Here is a 12,963-nt window from a genome sequence, read left to right as displayed (position 1 = left end):
AGGGGCAAAAGGCGGACTGGGGGGGAATGAGGGGCCGCTGTGAGGCCCAAGGACCTGGCCATAACCTGAGAAACCATGAACCGCTTGAGCGCAGAGTCTGCCCTGCCTCCGAAGAGATGGGTGCATTCAAAGGGCATGTCCATCAAAGAAGCCTGGACGTCCCCCGAAAAGCAAGATGTCTTCAGCCAGGGCCACTGTTGTGAAAACCGGTTTGCCTAGCGAGTCGGTCGTATCAAGTCCGCAACGAATTGTGAACTTTGCTGCATCTCTACCATCTTCAACAGCCTAGGAGAGAACAGCCCGGGCCTCCTCTGGGACCTAAAGCAGCACTTGCGCAATTGTATCCTACAGCGTGTGGGACTAACAGCCCAAAAGGCATGTGGTGTTCACTGACTGCAATGCAAGGCTGGCAGAAGAAAAAATCTTTTTTCTAAATGAATCCAACCTTTTGAATTTCCAAGCCGGGGGTGCGAAAGGTAACACACCTTGGGAGGTAGAGGCTTGGACCACCAAGCTTTCAGGGGTGGGGTGTTGTGTTAGGAAACTTGGGTCACTAGGTGCAGGGCAATGGAGGCAGGCATTTGTCCTATTCACAGGAGCCCCTGTGCTGGATTTGGACCAGGTGCCCAGTAAGACGTCAGTGAGGGTGTCTTTGAACAGGAGCAGGGGTTCTGAAGTGGAAACTCCCAGTTGTCAAAAGATTAGTCTTGACGGTCACTGAGGGCAACTGAAGGTCCAGGACCTCAGCCGCACTCCTCACCACCATTGCCTAAGAAGCTTCCCCCTTCGTAGCCACTTTAGGGGGAGAAAGTATGCCAGTATCTGAAGATGTGTCCAGTCACTGGCCTTACCCAAGTCCTCACCCCGTCTAATAAACTCTTGTAGGGCTGGTCTCCAAAGGGTTCAGCAACCCCTCCCATTCTTGCCCAGGGCCTAGCCCAGAGAAATAGGGCTCAGGATCTGATCTAGGAGATACAGCTTCTGCCGGCGCTGGCGTCAAGTAGCACCCATCCGGCTCCATGTCAGAGTAGGGGATTAAAATGGAGACGGTGCCCTGAGAGTCTGCATAGCAAGGACATAACTGAGGTGGTATGAGCATCCGGTCTGCATCCAGTATGCGATCCCTGGAGCCCCACGCTGCCAGGGCCGGAACCATAGGCGTGGAATGCAAAGGGGCCTCTCTGACCACGTGGGGCCTGAAGGCGCTCCAGCTGTGTCAGGCTGCCCAAAAAAGAGACCCATGTCTTCTTAAAATTATCGAAGTTGGGCAGGGTTGCTCCGGCTACTAGAAATTCGGGGAGTCACCCCAGGCACAGGTTCCACAGAGTGAGACCTAGAATGTCGATGCTCCCTCGACTCAATGGCTGACAGATGAGGAGAGAGTTTCGACTCCGTGGATTTCATCTTGTACCTCGACTTGCCCGATCGCCCTGAGGACTTTGAATGGGGTGACAACCATTTTGGACTCCACCACTAGTGCCTAGACCTTCCTCTCAAAGAAGTCCTCGATTTGCGCGGAGTCAACTGCTGGTTCTCCAGCAGCTTTAGGGACAGCTCCCTCAAAGCCTTTGGATGCATGGGCCGTGGTTATGTTCCAAACACCTCAGACACATGAGGTGCGGATCCGTCACGGAAATCGCCAGATGACAGGATCTGCAGAGCTTGAATCTCATCTTCCTAGAAGACATCCCTCGACACACCAAGAGATAAATATCTCAAATAAAGCTTGACAAAAGTGAAAAAGACCGGTCAAAAAAGGACTGAAGGGTAGCTCTCTTTGGATCCAGCTGGCTGGTGCAGAAAGAAAACTGGCTTGCTCCGTCTGGCTCCAGCAACCCAGCAACCCACTTGGGGTATTATGATATAATGTGCAAGACTCCCATAGCCAGCGTGCACTTTTGTAACTCACTTCAGAGGCTCACTGGGGCAAGGCTGGTATTTAAACAGATTAGTCAGGTGCCTGCAATTAAACCAGCTGAACAGCCATGCACTTGGCCTTTAAACAAGGGAAGAGATGTCTCGAACACCTCCAGCAATGGCTGCACCTACGAGGGTGAAATACTTTTTATTTTTTCTCTTCTGATGAAGGGATTAACCCAGAAACACGTGTCCAGAGATGAATTAACAACACAAGGCCTGTAATAATGAAAATTCTTAAAGAATTCACTGTGAGTTGCTGGCTTCGCTACTTTCCCGATTACATAACTTGTTGGGAGTGCGCTTTCACAGAGGACAACCCTGTTTTGCAATATATATATATATATATATATATATATATATATCTAAGAGGTAGTCACCGATAAATGTAGGACTACAGCCTTGAAAGTAGTATAATTTTCCTAAAGTAAGTTAGAGCATATATCACCTGATAAACCTGTCACCAGTTTATCTACTGAATCAGCTTCTCCCAAGTAGACACTTGCGAGCCTTTGAGGAAAACATGAGATTTTACAGCATGCTGGTGTAGCTCAAAGGATGGTAGGGCTGGGTTTGATCTCGTCACATGTACTTTGATGAATGGATATGTCCTATCTGGCAGCGTAATACTTACATGCACATGTGGTATATGGGATTTATATGTTACTTTTTTCTATGTAATGACAACATGCTGTCTAAATGTTAGGCCTGTCATTCGTAGGGTTGTCTTCCCCCAAACCTTTTGCATGCCCCCTCCATTTTTTTGCTGATCTCGTTTTTACTGGCCACTCTTCGCACTTTACAACTGCTAACCAGTGCTAAAGTGCATGTTCTCACTCATTAAAACATCATAACACTGGCTTGTACCAAGTTGGCATCTTTAATATACTTTTAAGTCTCTAGTAAAGCGGCAGTACTTGTGTCCAGGGCTTGTAAATTAAATGCTACTACTGGGCCTGCAGCACTGATTAGCCACCCACGTAAGTAGCCCTTTACACATGTCTCAGGCCTACCATTGCAGCCTGTGTGTGCGATTTCTGTTTTAAAACTGCCATTTTGATTTGGCAAAATAATTTTTGCCAGGCCCAAACCTTTCTTTTTAATACATATGTCACCCCTACAATAGGCCCAGGACAGCCCAGAGGGCAGAGTGCAGTGTATTGAAAAAGTTGGGCATGTACTTTTGTGTTTTACGTGTCCTGGTGATGAAAAACTCGTAAATAAATTGTTCACTACTGCAGTGCCTACCTCTACCATAGGCTAACATTGGAGTTACCTTATTACATTTATTAAGCTGTAATTTCATAATGGTAGCAGGTAACCATTTCATATTTGATTTCTTTGGAATTATAATGAAAAATCCTACCTTATGGTTCAGTTGGATTTTTAATTACAATTTTGAAGTTGCCACATTGGAAAGTTGGCTTTTACCTGCATGTGTCATTTAGGGCCAGATGTAGCAAGCCGTTTGCATGTCGCAAACTGCAAAAATCGCAGTTTGCGCCATGCAAACGGCCTCACGCGATGCTCATTCCCAAATTGCGAGTCGGTACCTTGGGAATGCGACTCGCAAATAGGAAGGGGTGTCCCCTTCCTATTTGCGACTCTCATCGCAATTCAGAGTTGCTTTGTGACCGCGAATGCGGTCGCAAATCAACTCGCAATTACCACCAGTGTCAGTCACACTGGTGGTAACACATTCACAAAAGGGAAGGAGTCCCTTTAAGGAAATCAGGCTGCAAAATGAAAAAAAAACTGCTTTATTTAAAAAGCAGTCACAGACATGGAGGTCTGCTGACTACAGCAGGCCACCATCCCTGTGAGTGCAGGGACTCGCTATGGGGTCGCAAAATGCGACCCACCTCATGAATATTGATGAGGTGGGTCTTTGCGACCCCATAGCGAGTCGCAGAAGGTGTCTGAGACACCATTCTGCATCCGATTTTGCAACTTGCAAATTGCGAGTCGCTTAGACTCGCAATTTGCAAGTCGCAAAATTGGATTTTGCTACATCTGGCCCTTAGTGCCTGTGGCCTATACCTGGGTCACATGGATGGGTGCAGCTAAAAGTAGAGATTTGTGTATTCCTTCCAGACAGCTACATACAATAGAGGGCTTAGGTGTGCCTGGATGGGCCATCTTTGCCAGACTGGAACACACATGAAAAGGCTGTGCCCTGCCTCCACACAAAGGGCTGCATAACTCCTGAGTTAGTCTGGAGCCAGGACAGGGGAGGCAGAATGCCTGGGAACTTCAATGTTAAACTTCCAGAAGCTCCACTTCAAAGACACTACTGGGTGTGTATATATACTGGACCTCAGACACCACCCACTTCAATACACTTCTGGACCTGTAAATACTCTGCCAGAAAGAAGGAATGCTGGACTGCTGAAAGACTGCCAGACTGCTGCTCTGCTGGACTACTGTGCTGCTACCTAGAACCCCAGAGTGACTCCAAGGGCTAGTTGGCTGGCCTCCTGACTTGAGCTTCATGGACGGAAGGCTCCAACAACTTTGACCCAACACCTGGACTGTGCCATCTGTGGGTCTACCTTCCCAAGTAGTGCCACCCCACTCCAGGACCCTTGAAAGTGGGCGTTAGGTGCTCTGCCAGCCTCTGTGGATCCAACAAAACCTACGCATTGCTGCGTGGATCGGTACTACAGCAGAGGCCCACATTGCAGCCTCCACTACAATGCTCTACTCTGCATTGCAAACTTGCAGCTTCTCAGAACCAAAGTATTGTCTCAACTAAGCGATACATCCTCGAGTTCACATCACAAGCTCTTGTCGACAGGATTTTTGACAACCGAGCAGGACCTCACACCACAGCCTTGTCACATCTCTGAACTGACGCATCACTTCAGCTGCGTGACGCATCTTTGACACTGATTCTTGCAACACTGCAAACCAGGATTTGAGATACTCTCTTCAGGGGGCATAACTGGTTCCCTATAGCCGGCTTGCTGTCCTTCGCGGTCAGCCTGAACTTGAGGCTTTGTCCCAGTCCGCCGTGACCAGATTTCCACAGTTGGTGTGTTACATTTTTTTGCTGCTACTTTTACTAAAGTCTTTAAAATTGAACATCTTGAGGTCTACTGATTAGATTTTTGCCATTTTGGTCTTGTATTATTTATTAAAACTCACTCTCTTATCTAACTCTTTTTGGGCTCCTTTTGTGGTGTGTTTTCACTATGTTACTGTTTGAAATGCTGCACAAATATTGAGTCTGAATTAAGCCTAATTGCTCTGTGCCAAGCTACTCAAGAATTGAGCACACCTTAATTTAGGGTTTCCTTGTGACTTTGCCCAGAGAAGAATTGTGGTTGTTGCTTGAGAAGGGTTTCACACCCCAACCTGCAACCTAATTTCTTACACTATGCCTCTTTACTATGAGTACTCTGTAATGGACATGGGCTATTTTCATATATCAAATATGCGCCCAGTGGAACACATTGAATAGATCTGTTTTCAAAATGAGTCAACTTTGAGTTATTCATTATGTTTCTGTGCTACCTTTTATGAATATAAAATGTTGTATTTAGAACTGTGGTGCTGTGAAGAGCGTCACTGGTGGAGGCGGCGACGGCGGCATAGACTTACGGGGCAGGAGCCCTTTAAAAACTGTTTAGCGCTCCCGCATCCGTGGGAAGCGCGTCACTGGTGGAGGCGGCGGCATAGACTTACGGGGCAGGAGCCCTTTAAAAACTGTTTAGCGCTCCCGCATCCGCGGGAAGCGCGTCACTGGTGGAGGCGGCGGCATAGACTTGCGGGGCAGGAGCCCTTTAAAAACTGTTTAGCGTTCCCGCATCCGCGGGAAGCGTGTCACTGGTGGAGGCGGCGGCATAGACTTACGGGGCAGGAGCCCTTTAAAAACTGTATAGCACTCCCGCATCCGCGGGAAGCGCGTCACTGGTGGAGGCGGCGGCGGCGGCATAGACTTACGGGACAGGAGCCCTTTAAAAACTGTTTAGCGCTCCCGCATCCGCGGGACGCGCGCGGGTGGTGCCTGGGCAAAGCCTGGGGCTAGGGCGGGCACGTCTTGTGAAGAGCGTCACTGGTGGAGGCGGCGACGGCGGCATAGACTTACGGGGCAGGAGCCCTTTAAAAACTGTTTAGCGTTCCCGCATCCGCGGGAAGCGTGTCACTGGTGGAGGCGGCGCATAGACTTACGGGGCAGGAGCCCTTTAAAAACTGTATAGCGCTCCTGCATCCGCGGGAAGCGCGTCATTGGTGGAGGCGGCGGCGGCATAGACTTACGGGACAGGAGCCCTTTAAAAACTGTTTAGCGCTCCCGCAGGAAGCGCGTCACTGGTGGAGGCGGCGGCATAGACTTACGGGGCAGGAGCCCTTTAAAAACTGTTTAGCGCTCCCGCATCCGCGGGAAGCGCGTCACTGGTGGAGGCGGCGGCATAGACTTACGGGCAGGAGCCCTTTAAAAACTGTTTAGCGCTCCCGCATCCGCGGGAAGCGCGTCACTGGTGGAGGCGGCGGCATAGACTTATGGGGCAGGAGCCCTTTAAAAACTGTTTAGCGCTCCCGCATCTGCAGGAAGCGTGTCACTGGTGGAGGCAGCGGCGGCATAGACTTACGGGGCAGGAGCCCTTTAAAAACTGTTTAGTGCTCCCGCATCCGCGGGAAGCGCGTCACTGGTGGAGGTGGCGGCAGCATAGACTTACGGGGCAGGAGCCCTTTAAAAACTGTTTAGCGCTCCCGCATCCGCGGGACGCGCGCTGGGCGGTGCCTGGGCAAAGCCTGGGGCTAGGGCGGGCCCGTCTTGCGCCCGCCATCGCCCGTTAGAGGCTGGGCTGGGCCCACCCCTCTTTCATCTCCAGTGAAGGGTGACTATTTATACATTAACTATATACTGGGGATCATTTTGGAGCCTTTGTAGTGGGTCTAGTGGGTCTTTAATATTTTTTTTTATTTTTTTTGTCTGTTTTGTTTGATTCGTTATTGAAACATTCTGTTAAAATGGGCAGGAAAAGAGGTCCGCTAACTGGTCCCATGGGAGGGGGTGGTGGCGGCAGTGGACAGGGAAGTGGCACCACCACATTGGACTCCTTTCTCGCAAGAGCCGTTGGGGTTGTAACAAAGGAGATTGATCTGGCAGAAAGGAGGTTATCCATGGAACTGGAGGACTGGCGTCTGGCCCCAATAGATAGTGGTCCTCGTGAGGTTGTGGATGTGGAGGTGACTTATCTGGGGGGAGATCAAGGTACTGTCATGGTTGCTGTTGAACCTGCTCAAATTGAGCGAATAGAGACTTCAGAGGGTTCTGGTGGCCAAGGCTCTTCCAGAAGAAGCAAAAGACTTTTATTATCTTCTCCCCCGGCCTGCCCCCTGGATAAATGTAGCCCCGAGGGAAAAAAATGGTCTTAAAGAAATCGATTCCCAAGTCAAAAACATCCCCCTTGGAACTCCCTAAGGGTACGAGTAGTGACCCTGCACCTTGCCAGCAGCTGGGTTGTGATGTTACTATTTTATTGTCAAAATTTCGTGAAATGATCCAGGAGATTTTATTCCCCATTGTGGAGAAATTATCGGCCATAGAAAAGGCAGTCTCTCTGATATCTGTGCAAGAAAGTCAGGGGAGGCATTGTGCAGGTGGATGTGTGGCCCCGACCAGGCGATCCCATCCTTGTGAGGAGTTGCTCCTGCTGGAGGACGCTGCAGGGTCAGTGGGGCCTCTGGGAAAATCATCTCAGCTATTGGCCAATTCTGGAAATTCTGGGGGTCAGGGAGCTCATGCTGAGATTGCGTCGGCTGCACCGACTTCTATATTAAGGACGGATAGGACTGTCAATAGGCCTGGCTGTAGTAGGCAGCCTGATCCTGAATTTGTGGTAGGGGGGGGGCTGACCAACAGCTGGTTGGGAATAATAATCTGAATCTCCCGACGGCCAGGCCTGCATTGACCTGTTTGGATCTCCCCCAGCTTGTGCCCCCTATGTGGTGGTATTGACGAATGTACCTGCTCTTGCCCCTGGGGTAACTGAGTCCACAGCCCAACTCACAAACAAGGCTGGATATTGGTTGAGTAAGAACTGTGATTTCTCATGTAAGGATTTCAATGATATTCTGTTTGCCAGAAGAATTGGATGGGTTGGGCCCAAAAATAAGGTGAGGGATGAAGATTGTATTATTATAAATGTTAGATACCCAGCCCTGAGTCAAAGGCTCCTTTCCACCTACCGCCCTGCTGTATTTAGACCTGGTACAATTGGTATGGTCCCTCTGGGTTATTTTTATGACAACATGCGATTGAGTGCCGGGGTGTTTCCGGGTCCTGGCAGGTTTCCCCCAACCCCCGCCCGGGTCAGAATAGTCACCAGGCAACCAGCAGAAGAACTGTCACTAACAGTAGTTTATCCTTGGAAGGGGTGGACTGACAATGCGCCAAGACCCTGGGTATACGAGAAGAGGTGCCCCCACAGTGTAAACTTATCTCATGGAATATTGCGGGCTATGATGCTAAATTATCTGATCAGGCGTGGATTAGGTGTATGAGTAATTTTGATGTGATCATGCTTCAGGAAACCTGGTCAGAGGGGTTGTCTGTGTGGGATGGGTATAACAGATCTGCAATTCCAGCTGTGAAGTCTCTTGGTGGCCGCTCAAAAGGTGGCTTGGTTACCCTAATCCGCTTCTCTAAAATAGTGGGTGCTTTCCAAATTAACTGTAATCGCCAAGGTATATTGCTGGTATGGGTAATTTTCTCTAGTAATTTAAATATTTTACTGGTTAACTTTTATAACGCTGTGTGGGATATGGGATGCCAAATTGGGGCCCTATTTTCCGTTCTTCAGGTTTTGAAACACATAATGGAGGAGATGGGGTTAGAATTCTGTGTTATTGTCTCTGGAGACTTTAATGCTAAGCTGGGGAGGCTCAGTACTGTGGTCAATCCCTTTATTTTTGACTGCAAGGATTATTCAGTGGATGGTCTGCAGGACTCCAGAGGCAGGGTTCTAATCAAGGAACTCAGGAAGATGGGCCTTTTGAATGTGTGTGATATAGAAGCCGTTGGCACTCATCAACTCCCAACCTATGTGGGAAGAGGATCTGAATCCACTATTGACTATATTTTTATGTTTCCACCTTTGAAAGACCTGGTGACTGAGGGGGGGGTGCTGGGGGAGAGTTTCAGTGATCATAATCCCCTTATAGTATCCTTTAAACTCCCTGGGGCACTACGTAGTTTAGGACGAGGTAGGCCGGTAGTAGTGGAGATAAAGGACCAGGGTAGGCGGTTTGGGTGGAAGCAAGTGGATTCCCTAAAAGTTGTAGAAAGGGTGGTGGGGGGAAATTTACTTTTATTTATGGACACACTCTTGACAGAGGCTCCTGCTCCGAAGACTGTTATGAATGCAATAACAAGAGTAAATGCAGCAGTGAGAGACTGCCTTTTTTCAGTAAGCAGCCAACCTAGCAAACGTAATTGTGGTTGGTACGATAAGACCTGCTATGTTGCAAGGGCAAACCTGAAGCTGGCCACTAAGAAACATCCTAGAGATTGGGTCCTTGTAAAAGAAGCTAGAATGAAATATAAGAGGGCCCTGAGGGATTGCAAGATAAAACATAAAGATAAAGCCTGGGAAGAATTAGAACGTGCCATAGCTCCGAAGGATCCTGGCCTGTTTTGGAAAGTGGTAAATAGAGGTTCCTTTGGAACAGATACATCTGAGGGCCTTGGCTGTAACATCGCTCCGGAAGCTTGGGTAATTCACTTTTGTAGTATTTTTGAGGGTTCTCCCTTAAGAATTAACCGGGAGAACGAGTATGAGATGGCTCCTAACCTAGCAATTAGGTTCTCGCTCCAGGAGGTTATGGATGCGATACAGAGTAGTGCGAGCAATAAAGCTCCGGGCCCGGATTCGATCCCTATGGACATGTATAAAGCGAACCCCCAGTTATGGGCACCTGTTCTCTTAAATGTCCTTAATGCAGCAGTTACTGTGGGTACCCCTGCCTCTTGGAGTCTGGCATGTATTGTCTCAGTGTTTAAAAAGGGCGACCGAAATGATCCTAAGTCCTACCGCCCTATTTCTCTACTGGACTCTTCGGTGAAGATTCTGGGACGGATTATTTTAAGGCGTATGGAGTCCTGGATGATAGGGAATGATATCTTAAACTGGGACCAGTATGGTTTCAGGGAAGGCCTTGGCACGCGAGACCAATGTGTCAACCTACTGATGTTGATCGGCAAATACACGCAGGCTAGGAAAGGTACGCTCTCTCTTGCTTTTATGGATCTTAGCTGTGCCTTTGATAAGGTGAATCGGTCTATATTATGGGAGAGATTAAATCAGTTTAGGCTGGATCCTAATATTGTAGAGTTGCTCCGATATCTACATTCTGGGACGGTTGCAAGTGTGAGGGTGGGGTCAAATGGGGAATGCTGAGAGGCCTTTAAGTTTTCAAGGGGTGTGCGCCAGGGGTGTGTTTTGGCTCCTACTTTGTTTCTTCTATATACAAATGGATTGTCTGATTTTCTGATGAAACATTGTAGGGATGTTCCAAAGGTGAATGGTACTGATATCCCTGTGCTAACGTACGCGGATGACGCAGTCATCATGGTCCGTACTATGAATGGTCTCCGGAAAATAGTTAGAGCTTATGCCACCTTTATGTCAAGTTTGGGTTTAGAGGTCAACTTTAAGAAATCTCATTTTATGGTGTGTGGAAAACCCCTGAGTAGGGTGGGGGAGCTAAGGGTGGAGGATCAAATTATTAGTAGGGTCCATGAGTTTCCATACCTACTGATTATTTTTGATGAGAAAGGATCTTGGAAACCTTGTATTGCCAGGAGGGGTGCGCTTTTTCATGCAGCAGTTGGCACGACTTTTGACTTTGCTGTAAGGGTAGGTAGTAAACCCATCAAGCCTTTGCTTGAAATTTATAGGCGGAAATGCCTCCCCATTCTGCTGTATGGTGCTGCACTTTGGGGGTATGGGGACTCCCGAGCCCTTACGGTGGAAGAAAATTGGTTCTGTAGAAGGCTATTGGGAGTTGGACAAAATATCCCTGGTTTTAGTCTTCATTTGGAGTTGGAGCTTGAGTTTGTCCAGGACACTATTCAGTTGGCTCCCCTTCTGCTATGGATCTCAATTTGGACTAACGAACATGCCACTCTGAATAGGGATATCTTAAAGGATTGTCTGGCTTGTGACAATGTAAAGAATATTCCCTGGTTGATGCACATTAGAAAGATGGCTCATGATTTGGGGCGTCCTGATTTGGTTGATCATCCTGAAGGCCTGACCAGGTGTGATAAGAAATGGGCTAAGGAGAATTTTTTAAGAATCCAGAAGAATAGGAGGGAGGGGGAGGCTTTAGGGAAAAAATCGATCAGGGATTTCATTATGTTAAAGATGTGGGTAGGCCCTGAGCGCTATCTCTTAGAGATAAAGGATGTGAGGGAAAGGTCTCTCATAACCCGTTTCCGTTTGGGGATCATCAGAAGTAACCTGTGTTTCCCGTTAGGTCAGTATGGGGACAAATGTATTAGACCCTGCCCCTGTGATGGGGTGTCCCAACAGACCTTGACCCATTTTACTTTGTTTTGTGTTTTCAATGCACCATTCAGAACTCGTTTTTTATTACCTCTCCTAAGGCCCAAGGGTTTTGTGCAATATCGTCCTGCTTTTATGTGGCTGCAGATGGCCTCAGATGCATTGGTCTGGAGGGGGCTGGGATCATTCCTGAAGGGAGCTATTACTTGGCGTAAGAATGTAGAGTTTTTAGAATGAATCTTTCTATTTTATTGTTTCTATGCATGTGTTATATATGTTTTTATTCTTCACGGGTGTTCTTATTATTTATGGTTTTATTGCTAATTTTAACAAATGTATTGGAGATTATTTATTGTAATTGATGATTTTTTTTCATACCGAATAAAAGTTGTTGTTACTGTGGTGCTACTTATTTAACCTGCGGCTCCTATTTCTGTATTAAATGTAGTTCCAATTGCCTGCAAAATCAAATCACAGTGAGAACAGCGTTAAATGCCAACCTTCAACTTTTGGTTTTGATTTCAGGTAAAAAGTCTTCTCGTCATCCAATGCATCAGGACCTACACTATTTTCCATTTAGGCCTGCAGATCAAATTGTTTGTGCATGGACTGCAATGGAGAGGATAGACCGCAGCAATGGTTGTCTAGTAGCCCTTCCAGGAACGCATAAAGAGTCCTTGAAACAGCATGACTACCCTGAATGGGAGGTAAGTTTCAAAATGTTTCAGTGGATATTTTTCAGTGTAACTTTTCTTTTTCTGGTTTGAAACTTTCTCATGTGCTTGGGTGATAATATTGCAAAGTTCCACTCCTTGGTAGATAGAGGCTATAAATGTTACAAACTACCTGTCTCCTTCTCAGAAATCAACTGCTTTCTTTAGGGCTGTAGGAATCCGCACAGAAGATGCTAAAATCTATGCCAGAAATCAACCATATTTAATAAGAATTGTTTAAAATCAGTGTTGTGTACCTAAACCAAGCCTGCCTCATAAGACATCCCTGCAAAAACAGATGATGGACGGAATGCAGAACAAATCACAAGTCACAGATCTGGGTTAATCCATCAGTTTTTGTGCTTGCCATGACATTCCAGTTTGAACCCAGTCATATGCAAATCAGTCTTGACTCTGTTCTCCATGGGAAGACTCCAGCCCGAACTGCCAGGCCAAGGCCTCCCTGGACCATAAACAGGCATCCTGGAACCGGTTTCAGGGTATCACCCTTCATCAGCCAGGCTAGCTTGAATCTGGTGGCAGAGTAAGCATTGGACCCAAGGCTGGGCATACCCTTCCCTATTAGGGCGACAAATGCAAATGGATGTGTTCCATCTTTACATTGCTCCCTATTACCTCCTCCCTCCTGCTGTTGTTTCCCGCGCTCTCTTGTGTTCGTTTCACAACCCCCCTCCTCTGTTAATTCTTTTATTTTATGTTACCAATTTACCACTCTCCAAGAGTGCATGTCTACACTCACCATCCCTCACTCACTTCTTCCTGCTCCACATTTTGCTTGTGTTGCCCTCCTCCCCATC

The 12,963-nt window shown here is 47.6% G+C and overlaps 1 protein-coding gene across 1 annotated transcript in view; it reads left to right on the top strand.

The window, feature by feature from the left end:
- LOC138287842 (phytanoyl-CoA dioxygenase, peroxisomal-like) overlaps nucleotides 1-12,963 on the top strand; it is a 256,379-nt gene that overhangs the window by 108,439 nt on the left and 134,977 nt on the right. The window contains exon 6 of the mRNA XM_069228748.1: nucleotides 11,958-12,139. Within this exon, the coding sequence (XP_069084849.1) occupies nucleotides 11,958-12,139 (182 nt within the window). The remainder of the gene's footprint in view (nucleotides 1-11,957; nucleotides 12,140-12,963) is intronic.

The sequence above is a fragment of the Pleurodeles waltl genome, chromosome 4_1 (genome assembly GCF_031143425.1).
Source record: "Pleurodeles waltl isolate 20211129_DDA chromosome 4_1, aPleWal1.hap1.20221129, whole genome shotgun sequence".
Taxonomy (NCBI): Eukaryota; Metazoa; Chordata; class Amphibia; order Caudata; family Salamandridae; genus Pleurodeles; species Pleurodeles waltl.
This window is presented reverse-complemented; position numbering and strand designations above follow the sequence as displayed.